This window comes from Chrysemys picta, chromosome 2, assembly GCF_011386835.1.
Source record: "Chrysemys picta bellii isolate R12L10 chromosome 2, ASM1138683v2, whole genome shotgun sequence".
NCBI lineage: Eukaryota > Metazoa > Chordata > Testudines > Emydidae > Chrysemys > Chrysemys picta.
In genome coordinates, this window is record NC_088792.1 from 246,113,202 (window position 1) to 246,129,793 (window position 16,592).

The window sequence follows — 16,592 nt, forward strand, 5'->3', positions numbered from 1 at the left end:
ATGCCAAATTGAAATTTGAATGGCTCTAAAATCGCGAAGAAAGATAGAGCTGTTTCAGCTGAGCTTGTCAGAATGCTATCCGTGTAATTCAAGAGGGATTCCCATTACGTCACGTGATATGAGATCAGACTTGGTGACATCTGTGTTCTGGTAGTTTAATTCTAATGCAGCTAAATAAGATAGTAGAAAAGCTTTATTTAAATGCTCTAGTTATAAATATTAATGGATCAAGTGGGGAAAAAAGGTGAAATAGTAAGTATCTAATGATTGAAATGTTGATCAAGTATCAGGGGGCAGCCGTGTTAGTTTGTTCAGCAGATTTGGGGGAAATCTTCCCCTTTTTTCATTACCCATGTTCAGTCTATCTCTATATCTATAGCAAAATGCAGTGCAAGAGATAGGTCTGTTTTCTGTGTAGCAGGACAGAAACCTGACAGCCTTTTGTTTTCTATGTAAGAAAACAAAGACAAAACTCTAGAAAGTGCCTTTTTCCCCCCATTGGAAGAAATGTTGAATCTTTTCTCTTCTATAAGTTTATTTGTCTACAAAAGCCCATTAAAAGAGTTTTTGCCCAGAAATAGTTTTGGCCAAGAGAGAGATTGCTTAGCTTTCCTCTAGGTTTACTTGGTGAGCCATAATTCTCATGCCAGTGTACACAGTGTTTATAATGTAGGACGTTTGCAAATTTCCATACTACTTTAACTTTTCTAATTCTCTTTTATACAGCAAGATAGTGCCAAAAGGGTTTATTTTCCAAAATCATCTAAGTATTTTCATAATTTTGTTCATGTTTTCATAATTGTCCTTCTCTGGATTTTTGTTCAATAGTCACTGGAATAGAACTCAATTTTTCAGGTTTGTAGGACATTTCTTCTAAAGTTTCTCTGACAATGATTATTGATTTTCATGAAATACCTAAAGTAGTGGTTCTCAAACTTTAGCAACCCGAGGACCCCCATTTTGATTTAATTTTTTTGAGGTGTTCCGCAGCGTGCAGGGAGGCACTGGGAGGGAGGAGAAGGAGTTGAGGGAGGGAGGAGTTGATCAACAGAGCCCACGGACCCCAGTTTGAGAAACACTGACTTAAACCATTTCAGCACCACTTTAAGTGGCTGGGTTTTTAGTAAGCTTCCTTTGTCCTGGGATATCCACAAATTGTCCCAAATGAAGACCCCTTGCAGACAACTTGTTCTTAAATGCCTGTACTTTATATGTAAGCTTGGCAGAATTTGATTTTTTTTTTCTTAAAAAAATGAATGGATAATACTGATTTTGATCAATTTCAGTTTTCACAGTTGCAGGAAAATAGGGGGTTCAGACATTTATCTGACAATAGACATTGAGATTAAAAAGTTAAAGGCTTTATAAACTGTTAAATCACAAATTATCAACACCACATGTCAAAATATACAAAGTAAATATCTTTAAATCAGCAAATCATGTATGTTTTGACTACTCATTCGCTAGATCATTTGTAACAAGCCTTAGACAAAATAAGGCTTGCCCTGAAATAAAGCTTTACATTTTTCTTAAAATAAAGTCATTACTCTTAGAAAAGGAAACAAGAATGAGTACCACTGATCTTCTAATAGACTTTCAGATACTCTGTTAAATTGTCCTTGAAGCTATTAACTGAGGGAACAGATTGTTATGTTCATTATTCCAATGTGCCTATTATACGTTCTAACTATGATTCAAGAAAAGTATTTGTGTACCTGCTGTTCTATTTTACTGGACAAAATGAATTAGAGAGATAAGAGCAGTATGTTTTAAAAACAAAAAATAAATAAGATTAGCAGATCGTTCCATTTTTGTTGGTGAGGGAGCCAGAAACAGAATCTTTAGTTTTACGTATTTTCTTTATACACTGTGAGTTAAATTATATTGTGCTTTTGTTAACCTCCATGCATTTTTCCACAGCACTGTATACTTCAGAAACAAGAATTTGTTAAGCATACCGTAAAACAAGTGAACAGTGAATTAAAGTTTCTGTGTTTGTTTAAGCCTATTTCACTTAGGCTTTCTTAGAATCCTAGACCACTTCTGAACAGTATATATGGGAGTGATTTTTCCAGTCTCATTTCATTTTTTAACTTATATATTTATTTAGAATTTTTTAACAGCTTTATAAATTCTTGCCATATAAATAAATATCAGAGACCAAACAATAATCATTACAATAGCAAACTTTTCCTTAGAGAAACTTTATACAGATCTCTCTATTAAACCGGGAGTTACTTTATTATAGAATGAGCATCTTTACACTATATGTGACCTCAGTCACATTCCAAGCAAAGGGCCTTTCACTTTCCTCCTTACCTTGAGAGGGTATTCCATTGAGGCTGTTGAGTTGAATACAGGAGCGTCAGAATTAAATGCATGTGGATAAAATCATTCCAGTTTAACAATAGAGGACAGGTTTTTTAATAATTATTTTAATAATGTCCACTGTGTTAGCTCTTAAATGCAGAGATTTTGATAATCGGTAACTATCATGTGACTTAAATAATACTCTAGGCACAAGACCTCTCTTGTAAAACAACCAGTCTTGTTTGATTTACATTTTTATACTATTTATTAGCAAGAATATTGGAATATGTACTCCACTTAAATCTTGTATGTTTTTTCCTGCAGATGAGTATATCTCCTGCTTTCTATACATTCATATTTGTTACATTTGTTTTTCTTGTTTAAATAAAAATAGCATTTGAGATTTTTGTTATCTTTTCTTACATAATTACACTATTTATTTATTCAAATAGATGGAGGACCTTATGCTGATGGAACTTTACTGTGAAGATAATCCGTTGCTCCAGAAACAGCCTGTTTCTGCCATTCAAGAGGAAGAAGTTTGGTCTCTTAAGGTGAGCAATGAGAGACTTCAGCTAATACCTTCATAATTTTAAAAATTCAAGATTTAAAATAAAAATAAAGATTGAATAGTATTCTTGTCAATCCAACAATTCTAAACAGTTTCTGAATCTCTGTTCAGATTATTCCTTCATGAACTACATGGTTTGGTCATATTTTCTTTTGCCTATAATATTGTTTGATCGTATCTGATTATAACCATTGTGCTGAAGAATGTAGAAGAGGTGGAGGTGAAAAGTTTGAAGGGAGAACAGAAGAGGGCATCGGCATTTACTTAGCAACCTTCCATTTACGTTTTCGTATTGCTATAAAACAAAATTCTGCCCCGACTAAGGGTTTTATGACGGCAGCCTGGGAATGGCAGTTTAGGCAGTAACAGTAGCTGATCGTAGTAGTCCCTTCTGGCCTTAAAAATCTATGAATCTGTAAAGGATCTACTTCCAGTTTGCCGTTATATGATCCTTGATTACTTGACTCAAATGCAGGCCAGATACTGAGCTTTAATCCATAGCAGGTCCAACTCACTCCGTGACAGCATCATTCATCTTTTTTTGTCAGCTTATTTTTTCTTTGGAATTGTAAGGCTGCTCAAGGATGGTTAAATGATAATATTGCAGCTGCTAATTCCAGCTATTACCCAGATTCCGTTCACTTCTCTCGGAAGAAAACTTGGCTGTAGTGGTTCATGTGTTAACCATCTGAGATAAAAAATTTTATAAGTACCTAACCTGTTTGCAAAAGTGACTTAGGCATCATTCATTTTGATTGAAAATGGGAATTAAGTTCCTCAGTCATTTATGAACATTTTACCGATCCAGGCAAAAGTACAGTAATTCTTTCTCAACCTGGACATGAGAGTGACAAAAGTTGCAGCTAGTACACAATTTGGTGGCTCGTCTCTGAAGTTTTTTGTTACTAGCATTCTTCAGGAAATCACTCTCCATTTTACTACCACTGTTGCAGTTTCACCACTAGTAACTGGTATAAACAATCTGCAGGCATTTTTTGTCACTCATTTCTACCTGCTCTGAGGTGCACTGGAAGGTAGTGCAAAGGAATGAGATTTCATGAAAAATGCTGGTGTAGATGCAGCCAAAGGTCCTATGCCAGTGCTCCATAACCTGTCATGGCACCCTGTGCACTACTGGGTCTAATTCATTGTTCTAATGTATAAAATCCTCAGTAGGCTAGTCTTACGTTAACTCAGACTGCTTCTTGGTCAGGAACCCTACACTGTAGTTACCCCTCACCAGTTATCAGAACGTTGATACAGATTTGAGAAAGTAGAAGGCAAAGCCTTCTTAACCTCAGGTCCAAGCCTGTAGGACACCCACTTGAGGGAGATCAGAGAATGCCAGCTCCAGGTTACACTGCAAGGCACATCTCTTTGTAATATAACCCCTCTAAAACCAGAACAATATCAAAGTTTGTGATGTACTCAAAACTAGCAGTTCAAGATCAAGCAAAACAGAGAGATGACATCATGCTCATGGGAGGAGACTTGATAACATCTAGATTAAGTTGGAGTACTTATTGCTCCAGGCAGCTCTTAACTGTATTTTTAATACTTTTATGGTGCTTAGATAAGGCAGTGCTAAGCAGCTTATGAATGCTGGTAAATAACCCTGAACCAGCTTCAATGTGTTGGTACTAAATCTAAGTCAAAGAGATGTTTGCTGTGACAAGTATCTTCTTGTTTTAAATGCTATTTGCAAAATCTGTTTAAAATACAAGAACATATTAAAATAATTTTAATGAATTGTCAGTCTTTTTTGTTCTCAAGGATGGGGGAGGTTCTTACTTGGCATGCACACCAGCAAACTCCCATTGATATCAGTGAGAATTTTGCTTTAGTAAGAACTGAATGAAAACAGAGCCAAGACCTTGGGATTTGGCCCCAATGGCACCTGTTACACAGCCAGGAGTTTGCTTTGGATGAAAGCACAATATATTCAAGACTAAAGCACATATATGATTTACATCCATACCCTTCTCGTAGGTAAGATAAGATTAATTAGTTTTTACCTTCAGCAAGAGCAGGTTCTTTCTGGTGGAACCGGTAATAGAACTGTAGAGTTCTTTGTCTGTGTCACTGAGCAGTCAATCCTGCATATTTGTCAATTTCTTGATTTTATTTCTATCTAATTACAGTATGTAAAAGTTAATAATTGACTGTTTTCTCATGCAAACTGTGGTGGACCTGAGGTTTTTATGTAATAATTAGGGCTGTTGATTAATCACAGTTAACTCACGCGATTAACTCAAAAAAATTAATCGCGATTAAAAAAATTAATCGTGATTAAGCACAGTTCTAGTCACACTGTTAAACAATAGAATACCAATTGAAATTTATTGTTTTTCTATGTTTTCATATATATTGTATTCTATGTTGTAACTGAAATGAAAGTGTATATTTTTGATTATAAATATTTACACTGTAAAAATGATAAACAAAAGAAATAGTATTTTTCAGTTCACCTCATTCAAGTATTGTAGTGCAATCTCTGTCGTGAAAATGCAACTTACAAATGTAGATTTTTTTTTTGTTACATAACTGCACTCAAAAACAAAACAATGTAAGACTTCAGAGCCTACAAGTCCACTCAGTCCTTCTTTTTCAGCCAATCACTAAGAGACAAACAAGTTTGTTTACATTTACAGGAGATAATGCTGCCCTCTTCTTATTTACAATGTCACCAGAAAGTGAGAACAGGCACTTGCTTGGCACTTTTGTAGCCGGCATTGCAAGTTATTTACATGCCAGATATGCTAAACAGAAGTCTTAAAAGAGCAACACTCTGATGCGGAAACTACAGAACCTAAATCACCAAAAAAGAAAAACAACCTTCTATTGGTGGCATCTGACTCAGATAATGAAAATGAACATGCGTCTGTCCGCACTGCTTTGGATTGTTATCAAGCAGAACCCGTCATCAGCATGGATCCATGTCCCCTGGAATGGTGGTTGAAGCATGAAGGGACATATGAATCTTTAGTGCATCTGGCATATACCGTATTTTCCAGCGTATAAGACGACTGGGCGTATAAGACGACCCCCAACTTTTCCAGTTAAAATATAGAGTTTGGGATATACTCGCCGTATAAGACTACCCCTCTTCCAACGCACACCAAATAAAAATTAAAAAAACATCAGATTTGATTTCAATATGGTAATTTTAATTCAAATGCTTATGACATGCAGGTACTTAGCAGGAAAACTGTCACTTATAAACATAAGGCTGTTTGTCATCAAACATGTAAACATAAAACAGTGCAAGTGGATTAAACTTTTCCTAATTCACTCTAAAGCTGAAAGGAAGGATAAGACAATAAACCCATGGGAGCTGCCATGCTGTTTGTTTTCTAAGCTGTCAACCAAACTGGAACTGATGATGATAGGAGGAAGATAACAAACAATAGAGAGAGAGCAAGTGCTGGGCAAGTCCCTGGCGAGTTAGCAACGCCCATCATAACTGCAAGCTACGGTATTTTTACAGGTTTTGCTGGTGTGACAGTTTCCCTTTAAAAGCCTTCAAAATCCTCCTGTTCGTCATCTGATATCATAAGTACATCAATGACATCTTGTGATACATTTGTAAGGCAGTCATCGTATGGATCGAATTCCGTATCAGATGGTGTGGTCTCAGCTTGGGCTTCCTCTTCATCTTGCCACAAGTAGTCGTCCTCCATACCATCTAATGAATTTGATATGCCACACTTCTTGAAAGACTTGATTACTGTTTCTGCATCAATATCATTCCAGGCTTTTATGACAAACTTGCACAAAACATCCAACTGTGGAGCACGCATGTTTCCTCCTTTTGTGAATGACTTTTCGCCGCTAACCATCCATTCACTCCACTGTTCTCGAATGCGATCTTTAAATGGCTTGTTTAGGCACACATCCAGTGGCTGTACCAACGATGTCAATCCTGCAGGAATAACTGCCGCATCTGTGTTTAGTCTTGCAAGCCTTTGCTTGGTGCTGGGAGTTAAATGAGCCCTGAACATATCCCACACCAGTAGACTACATTTTTGAATAAGTCCACCTGGTCGCCTGCTCCATACATTATCAAGCCATAGCTTTACCCCTTCTTCATCCATCCAGCCTTTTTCATTCACATGTACAAAACAACCAACAGGGAACTTGAGTTTCGGCATTGTTTTTCTTTTAAAAATAATCATTGGTCTCAGTTTGGCGCCATCAGCTGTGCATCCTAGTACCACTGTAAAACTGGACTTCTCATGTCCTGTTGTTTTAATTAAAATTGTTTTTTCACCTTTTTGATGGACAGTTTTATTTCCAACCATATCAAAATTCATTGGAGTTTCATCCATATTTCCAATACTACTTAACGCATAGCCATGTTTAGTGCGCTGTTGTATTATGTATCGATGGAAACTATTTACTTTGCTATCAAGATCTGCAGGTAATTTTTGGGCAATTTTCGTCTTTTGCCTCAGTACCATATTATGCCTTTCCATGAATCTAGTACACCAGGATACAGTGGCCTTAAATCTGTTGCTGTGATCTGGGTTAGATTTGGCCCACTGAAGTGCAAACAAACGTATTTTATTTCGTGTCACTACATAACCGTTTTGGCGATGCTCATTCACCATGTCTGCTACATGTTTTTCGAGTTCTGGCCAATGTGGGGTGCCTCTTCTTAATGCACACTTACCCCTTGGCATACTCTTTAATGCTTTTTCATTTGCTTTCCAGTCCCGAACCATCTTTTCTGTTATTCCATATTGTCTTGCAGCAGCACAGTTATTATGTTCCATGGCAAAGTTTACAACTTTAAGTTTGAAACTGGCTTCATATTTCTTTCTTCTTGCTGGTGGAGCCATGATGGGGTTTTGACTGTTGGACATTTGTATACTGTACTGTATGTTCTGGTGCTATACTGTATGAACAGGTACAGATACTGGTGCTGTACTGTATGTGGTACCCAGTATACAACAACCAGCCAATCACGGCAAGCGATGTACCTTACCAGCGATTGGCTGGTTGTTGTATACAAAGCCTGCTTGGATTGGTCAGCTCTCCCTGCCTGCCCAGCCCTCCCTGTCTCCAAGACTATCAGAGCGGTAGAGCAAACACGCCTCTTTCACCCGTCTGGCCCGCCCTTGTATCCTATTACCTCCTTCTCTGCCTCTCAGATCTCGCACATGCGCGCCTGCGCCGCTTCACTGCAGTCCTCAGGAGCGAGATCTGAGAGGCAGAGAAGGAGGTAATAGGATACAAGGGCGGGCCAGACGGGTGAAAGAGGCGTGTTTTTCTGGGCACAGCACCGCTCTCTCTCTTTTTGCCATACCCCGGGCGTCCCGGACGCCTGCAGCTTGCTCCGCCCTTGCTGCTTTCATGCGGCCGCGGCCGTTTTTGAGCTCCCCCCACCATATGCGGTGACCGCAGATTCTCCAGTCCGGCTTGGAAGTTTCAGCACCCGGCGTATAAGACGACCCCCGATTTTTGAGAAGATTTTCCTGGGTTACAAGGTCGTCTTATACGCCGGAAAATACGGTAAATGTCTTGCAATGCCGGCTACAACAGTGCCATGCGAATGCCTGTTCTCATTTTCAGGTGACATTGTAAACAAGACATGGGCAGCATTATCTCCTGCAAATGTAAACAAACTTGTTCATCTGAGCGATGGGCTGAACAAGAAGTAGGACTGAGTGGACTTGCAGCCTCTGACATTTTACATTGTTTTATTTTTGAATGCAGGTTTTTTTTATACATAATTCTATATTTGTAAGTTCAAATTTCATGATAAATGGATTGCACTACAATACTTGTATTAGGTGAACTGAAAAATAATTGTTTTTTACAGTGCAAATATTGTAATAAAAAATAAATATAAGTGAGCACTGTACACTTTGTGTTCTGTGTTGTAATTGAAATAAATATATTTGAAAATATAGAAAACACCGCCAAATATTTAAATAAATCGTATTCTATTAATGGTTAACAGTGCAATTAATCACACGATTGATCGCGATTAATTTTTTAAATCGTTTGACATCCCTAGTAATAATTGTATGATGTACATACAATAACTGTATGTGAGGTACTTAGTGAGTGAGTCACTGTGTAGCTATATTGGGTTATTGAGTTTTCCCATATGAATGTATTGGTTTAGTTTAATAGAGGCTGTTGGAAAAATGAGCAGGAAGCTCCAGAGAAGCCACCTCAACAAACACTTGTGGGCTATTACAAGACAATGGCTGAGTTATTAGGACTGAAGATGCTACTTTCTGTCAAAGTAACATGGCTGTTTTGCCAACGCTGGGAGCCTAGAGATCAAAGGAACATTAAACATTTGAAAAACTTGGAAAAAGGGAGGGAGTTGTCTGTGAGCGACTCCTGCTGGGAACAGACTGACACAGACAGGTCCTTGTGGGCATATCTGAAGGCTTGGGGCCTTCCCAAGCTTCAAGGGGATGGTAAGCCTAGGGAGAGGCCATGTGTCTAGACTGTTTATTGTTTTAAGATCTTTTTCTCTGAAATGCTTTGGTTATAAATAAACAATACTTTATTATAAGAAGGCTGTCTGGTCCCTGGGTGCCACTGATCATAGCTCCCAAGGAATAGAACAACAGAAGAGCAAATCAGGCTTCCAGAGGTGGTAATGGTTTCACCACGCAGGGAAGAGAAATAAAGCTTCAGTCATTGGTCTTTTAAGATCCTTTCCTCAGGGCAGGTTTTATTGTCCACAAAACAATATCAACTGAGAAACAATGTGCAGTAATTCCCATAGGTTTTTTCTGCTTTAACCAGCCAGGAGGGGAGAGGACACAACCTTCCAAGTTCCCTTTTGACCCAGTTTCTCCTTCCTTTTATACTCCCCTCCCCCACTCCCTGCAGTCATATACCAACAGGAAGACTATAATACCATTGTCACGATGGCCTTTGCTCAATATGATATATTTGCATATGCTTTTTTTTGTACATGAGGTCTCCCTTGGTTTTAATAAGAAATTTAGGAATATATTTATTAATACAACTATTAATTGTTATATAAAGAAAGCATTGCAATGCACTAGCCAAAAAGAGTAATTGTTTATCTCTTGCAGACTTACTAAGTTTACTTATGTGAAAATGTTAACTTTAAAAAAAAAAAAGTCTAATGGAGGATATATCAAGAATAAGCTGGGCTTCTGAGGTGCAGCAGACAGCTGTTTTTTGTAGCTTTTATAGAATTGCTACTGTAGGCAGGGTCTGAATGAGCTCTCCCCTGACACGTAGTGATGAGCTGGGGGAAAAGACTTCAGGAGCAGACTGTATTTGCATAAACACAACTACTCTGCCTAGGTGTGCAACAGATGGAACTGCTCTGTCAAAATGATCACTTGCGGCTGGTGTTGGGTTACATATCACTTTTAGTCTTGAGTGTAGGGGTAATGGACTGTTGTTATCCTGATTGTATGAGTAAAGGGCAGTAGAACTTTACTTAGCCTGCCCTGATTGAGGGGGGTCACTCTCAACTAAACCTCACTTGCTAAGAAGGGGATAGGGATGCCAAATCCCAGCAAAAGGCAAGGAAGTAGAGACATGTGTTTGTACCTGGTGGTGTGGGCTCTGCCTAAATAGTCATAGACATAATTTTACTGTTCCCCTCTTCACTTTTTAAAAGTGTAGGCCTGGCTTGTCGTAAGTAACTTGCCTTATTTCTTAGTAGGCTTGATAGCGAAGGTGAATGGAAGGTTAAGTTGTAAATAGGGGCTAAACAAGCAGTATGCTGGAGTCAAAATGTCTGTGCTAGCTAAGATAAGCAGTAACAACCTGATAGGTATAATGGACAAGATAAACGTGGAATATAAAGAGCAAGTTCCACATGAACAGCATATGGAGAGAACATGCTATACAGGGATTGTTCATCTGAGCGATGGGCTGAACAAGAAGTAGGACTGAGTGGACTTGCAGCCTCTGACATTTTACATTGTTTTATTTTTGAATTTTGAATTTATTTGGAAAGTCATGGGAGACGGGAGAGATTCCAGAAGACTGTAAAAGGGCAAATATAGTGCCCATCTATAAAAAGGGAAATAAAAACAACCCAGGTAACTACAGACCAGTTAGTTTAACTTCTGTGCCAGGGAAGATAATGGAGCAAGTAATTAAGGAAATCATCTGCAAACACTTGGAAGGTGGTAAGGTGATAGGGAACAGCCAGCATGGATTTGTGAAGAACAAATCATGTCAAACCAATCTGATAGCTTTCTTTGATAGGATAACGAGCCTTGTGGATAAGGGTGAAGCGGTGGATGTGGTATACCTAGACTTTAGTAAGGCATTTGATACGGTCTCGCATGATATTCTTATCGATAAACTAGGCAAATACAAATTAGATGGGGCTACTATAAGGTGGGTGCATAACTGGCTGGATAACCGTACTCAGAGAGTAGTTATTAATGGTTCCCAATCCTGCTGGAAAGGCGTAACGAGTGGGGTTCCGCAGGGGTCTGTTTTGGGACCGGCTCTGTTCAATATCTTCATCAACGACTTAGATATTGGCATAGAAAGTACGCTTATTAAGTTTGCGGATGATACCAAACTGGGAGGGATTGCAACTACTTTGGAGGACAGGGTCATAATTCAAAATGATCTGGACAAATTGGAGAAATGGTCTGAGTTAAACAGGATGAAGTTTAACAAAGACAAATGCAAAGTGCTCCACTTAGGAAGGAAAAATCAATTTCACACATACAGAATGGGAAAAGACTGTCTAGGAAGGAGTACGGCAGAAAGGGATCTAGGGGTTATAGTGGACCACAAGCTAAATATGAGTCAACAGTGTGATGCTGTTGCAAAAAAAGCAAACACGATTCTGGGATGTATTAACAGGTGTGTTGTGAGCAAGACACGAGAAGTCATTCTTCCGCTCTACTCTGCTCTGGTTAGGCCTCAGCTGGAGTATTGTGTCCAGTTCTGGGCGCCGCATTTTAAAAAAGATGTGGAGAAATTGGAAAGGGTCCAAAGAAGAGCAACAAGAATGATTAAAGGTCTTGAGAACATGACCTATGAAGGAAGACTGAAAGAACTGGGTTTGTTTAGTTTGGAGAAGAGAAAACTGAGAGGGGACATGATAGCAGTTTTCAGGTATCTAAAAGGGTGTCATAAGGAGGAGGGAGAGAACTTGTTCACCTTAGCCTCTAAGGATAGAACCAGAAACAATGGGTTTAAACTGCAGCAAGGGAGGTCTAGGTTGGACATTAGGAAAAAGTTCCTAACTGTCAGGGTGGTTAAACACTGGAACAAATTGCCTAGGGAGGTTGTGGAATCTCCGTCTCTGGAGATATTTAAGAGTAGGTTAGATAAATGTCTATCAGGGATGGTCTAGACAGTATTTGGTCCTGCCATGCGGGCAGGGGACTGGACTCGATGACCTCTCGAGGTCCCTTCCAGTCCTATAATCTATGATTCTATGAAAGTAACCAATCCAATCCAAAACAATGTGATGTAATGTATAGCAAATGCAATATCGTGTAAATGTATATAAAGGAAGAGTTTTTCTGTGTAACTTTGGATGTGTGGTATGGCCTATACCCACCCCTTACGCTTGAGTCTGATCAACTCAGTGTAGCTTTGCTGTATGCCAAATAAAGGAACCTGAGTGACGAAATCTGGAGTTGAACGGAGAATTTTGGATCCCAAAGAACTGGATGAAGTGTTCTCCCAGAACTGGACAATGTGTTCTGGATAAGCCAAGTGGAAAAGGTCTCAGAGGGAATCCCAACAAAAGGTAGAATTGATTAGACTCAATTGAGAGTTTTTGTATTGTTAAGCGATTAGTAGAGCTGAAATCACTGATAATCAGGTGTAGCTGCTGAACCTTAGAGCTGGTGAGGGACAGTGTTGCGGTGAAAGAGACAACCCATCCTGCAGTGAGTTTCACCACTGCCTGCTAAAATCACTGAGAGCTGGGTTAGCTTGTGGAACCACAGAATGTGGCATCAGAGTAAACAGTAGCAGCAGCGGTGACAGAGTGAATGGCGGCAACTGTGAGTCAGTTGCAGAGGCGGCAGCAGCAGCTCAGGCATTGCTTGACACTGGCCCCCAGGGAGGGAGGTGAACTCACATGAACGCGCTTCTGAACGCTGGGCCTTTGCTGACCAAGGACAGCAACTGTGAGTGGGGTGCAGTGGAGGAAGAGCGCAATGGCAGATTAAAGGAACATTTGTTGGAGTTTTACACCACAAAGTGAGAAACTGGGACACTACCCAATATACTTTGGGGTGGGTGTTTGTTCATGGTCACATGCTTTCGAATTGTGGTTGTGGTGTTTTCCTAAATTAATGCCAGGTTCCTTTTCCCTTTTTATTAAAAGTTTTCTTTTGTTATACCCAGGCTCGGTGTTTGCGAAAGGGGAAGTATTGCCTCTTAGAGGCATCTGGTAAATTTTCCCAGATTAGAGGGTTGGGGGTCTAGAGCCAGTTCTGTTTTGTATTGTTAACAGGAACAGCTAGATATTGAACCCAGACTTTGGGACTGCCAACTCCACCTGGCAGAAGAGTTACACTACAAATATATTAGCTTACCCTTTCAATGTAGTAGCAAAATAATCCTTGTCATCAGGGATTTCAGAGACTAACAGAACATTAACAAAGGCCTATAAATCAAAGTAATTAATGCAATGATTAACTTCAGTAAAAGTTTTACGGCCTTGAACAATCTAGACTATTGAGCACCCTTGCCTTGCAACCTTGTCTGCCTTACAATGCTTTGATGAAGGAATTCCCATGTGGGGTGCTCACAAACAGCCTTCCAGCATTCAAGTCACACCCTGAGTGTGTGTTTGTAACTGCAGCTCACCAACCACATTTAAATTACACTCTGGCTCTCACCAGCCTTTGTTATACTGCAGTTGTCCCCAACTTTTGAGAGTCGTGCCCCTCCTTACTCCTGTTGGTGCCAGCCAGGACTGGGAACAGAGCCGTGGCTCGCGGGGGCAAAGGGGCTGAGGCTGGGGCCGCAACTGGGGATGGGTCTGGGGCTGGGGGGACAGACCCAAGCGTGGGGGCGGGAGCGAACCCACGCCGAGACTGGGGACGGGCCAGGAGCCGGGGACGTGGCTGAGGGCGGAACTGGAGCAGAGAGGGGAGGGGCTGGGTGGCACTTCCTCCCATCACCTGTGGAGGCTAGCCCGGCCCCCACTGCGCACCCCCCGAAGGTTCCTCTGTGCCCCACTAGGGGACCTGTGGTCTAGAGAAGTCTCAAGATAGTTTTAGTCCATCAATTCCATTCATAAAATAACTGTAATTTTCCAAAATCCAGCTTTCTCAAACACTAAATCTGAAACACAGGGAGGGAGGCCATGTAGTCTCAGAATACATTATCTCTTGATAATGCTCATTTTGCTTGTCAATTATCAGGATTCTAATACATTGAATTGTACTTCCTTTGCATAATGATGGATTGAAATGCTTGTGTCCCTAAAACTCAAGCTTTTATGAGATGGTGCTGAAAAGTCATGTATGATGTCCATTCAGCGGCACTAAGAACATTAATAATGCATGAATAGTTGGGAAATTAACAGTTCTATAAAATTCTTATATTAAATTCAAGTTGTATAAGTCGGGTTCTTGGAAAAGAAACAAGTGTACTTTGTCTTAAAGGCACAGCTATAAAGAGAATGATCTTATGGCTGAGGACTGGCCAGTTAGACTTTCAAGTCCATGTTAATATCTTCACAGGACAAATATGCTGTAGTTTTGGTCAGATTTCTTCTTTGATATGCTTGTATATGAGTATCTGGAAAGTACTTTTAGACAGAGCATTATATGAACAAAGTAATGATTCACAGGTTGCTCTAGTATACTTTGCTCCACCAGAATCCCCACTGAAATTCAGTGAGAGTTCTGCCTATGTCAGGATTGCTGCATTGGTCTAAACATGCAATACTTGAACAAAATTTGGGAAGTATTTTAAGTGTATAACATGCCCATTACATTTAAGTTGAATATTCAGTGATGACTGAAGACAATGAAAAATATAGTAAGTTAAGTGGTGATTTATCCAGTGCCATAGATGTGCATGACCATGTGTGGAACAATAAGACAGTCCTTGCCCAGAAAAATGTGCAATCTAAATTTTAAAATAATTATGATGACAAAGGGATTTGGGGGAAGGCAGGAAGCTAGGAAGAGAGAGGACAGGAGTAATGTAAATAAGATAAAGCAATTGCTTGATGGCTGTGGTGGTTTTTTGTGTGTGTAGATTTTCTTTGCAGTTTATAAACAATTTGTTTATAATCATAGTAATTTAAAAAAAAGTCCTTAATTCCTTTTTGTGCAAAACTGAGCTGACTGTGCTAATGGAGGTGGAAGGGTCGTGCATATGAGAACACAGCAGGATGGGAGACAGATTTGCGGTGTGGGAAAGAAGACCAAGATGAAAAGGGGAGAGGGAGAAAGTGAGAAATGTGAAGACAAGTTCAGGTGGCAGCAAATTGACTTAGCAGCATAGAGTTAATGAACCGAATAGCAATGGCAAAGGTGCAGTGCAAATAACGGCAATGACATTATGGACAGTGAAATTAATGGCAGTGGCAGTACACGTAGTTCACCATTGTTCTAACTGCTAATTGGTATTTAGGTGCTTAACATGATTTCCAGTGTTGGGATTAGTCATCACTCAGTTTTAGGTGGCAAAATAGTATTTATTTTGACCTAATACCACATATTGTGAAAATATTTCAAGAGTTGTATTCTGTATCTGTTAAATTATCCAGGAAATAGCGGCAAGACTTATTTTCAGTCAGTTAACCAAAGAGGACTCCATTCTACATACTGCAGTAAAACAGAATTTGGAGGCATGCAATATACTTTCCAAAAAACAAGAGTGTGCTCAGTGTGGGCAAGGATTCCTGAATATATGGCTGGAATGTGTACGTTTTGTGAATGTCAGACAGGTAAATCACCCTTTTATGAATTTCTCCTAAAATTATAGGTCTTGCTCCTGCCTGAAGATACATAGTAGCATAAAATAAACTCATGTGCAGTTGTTTCCTCTTCACTTGAAGATCTCTGAGCTGAAAAATCATGTAAGAATGGGTTCACAAGCACAGGAAATTATTCCTTTACAAAGATAGTGTAGAGCTGCATATTGGTAGGCAGCACTGAATCCATAGTCTCTCTATCGCATGGTTGCAGGATTACATTGCGCCAAAGTGATTTGGTCATTTGAAGATAAGAGTCTTTGTGGATACCCTTTCAACTTGTACATTATGAGTATCATCCTTCGGTGTGCCAAGTGCTGCCAGAAAAAGAAGAAGGAACTCAGAAGCTTGCAGTGTCAGCCCTCTGTGAAATCCCTTTCACTGTAAACTTTTCTGCATTTCCTGATGCCGTAATGAACTCCCCCAACAACTATGGATCATCAGAAACCTTGCTACTTTCCACTCCAAATGCAAGCAGCATTTCTTCGACCATGCGCCTTCTCTAATATAAACACAGAGCAATTGGTATATTTATATTTAAAAACAAAAACCCTAACCAAAAAATAAAACCCAAGCTACCGAACTAAGAGAGTCCACTGCATATGCATCTCCCTCTGGGGAGAGGACAACATAACAAACAACATGTGACAGATGTGTAATGCGTTACGGGAAGGCACTTGGATCCTACAGTGATGAGCATGGTATAGGAACTTATATAGAATAGAATACAAAATAGGCACCAGGAAGAGACACACTTAAGGGAAGACCGTGGATAAATGA

The 16,592-nt window shown here is 39.6% G+C and overlaps 1 protein-coding gene across 2 annotated transcripts in view; it reads left to right on the forward strand.

The window, feature by feature from the left end:
* LRRC69 (leucine rich repeat containing 69) overlaps window positions 1-16,592 on the forward strand; it is a 47,496-nt gene that overhangs the window by 21,397 nt on the left and 9,507 nt on the right. Inside the window, exons 6-7 of one of the 2 annotated variants that reach the window (XM_005291568.4) lie at window positions 2,763-2,864; window positions 15,606-15,785. In XM_005291568.4, coding sequence (XP_005291625.1) covers window positions 2,763-2,864; window positions 15,606-15,785 — 282 coding nt within the window. The remainder of the gene's footprint in view (window positions 1-2,762; window positions 2,865-15,605; window positions 15,786-16,592) is intronic. The other variant, XM_024105227.3, reaches the window with a different exon arrangement.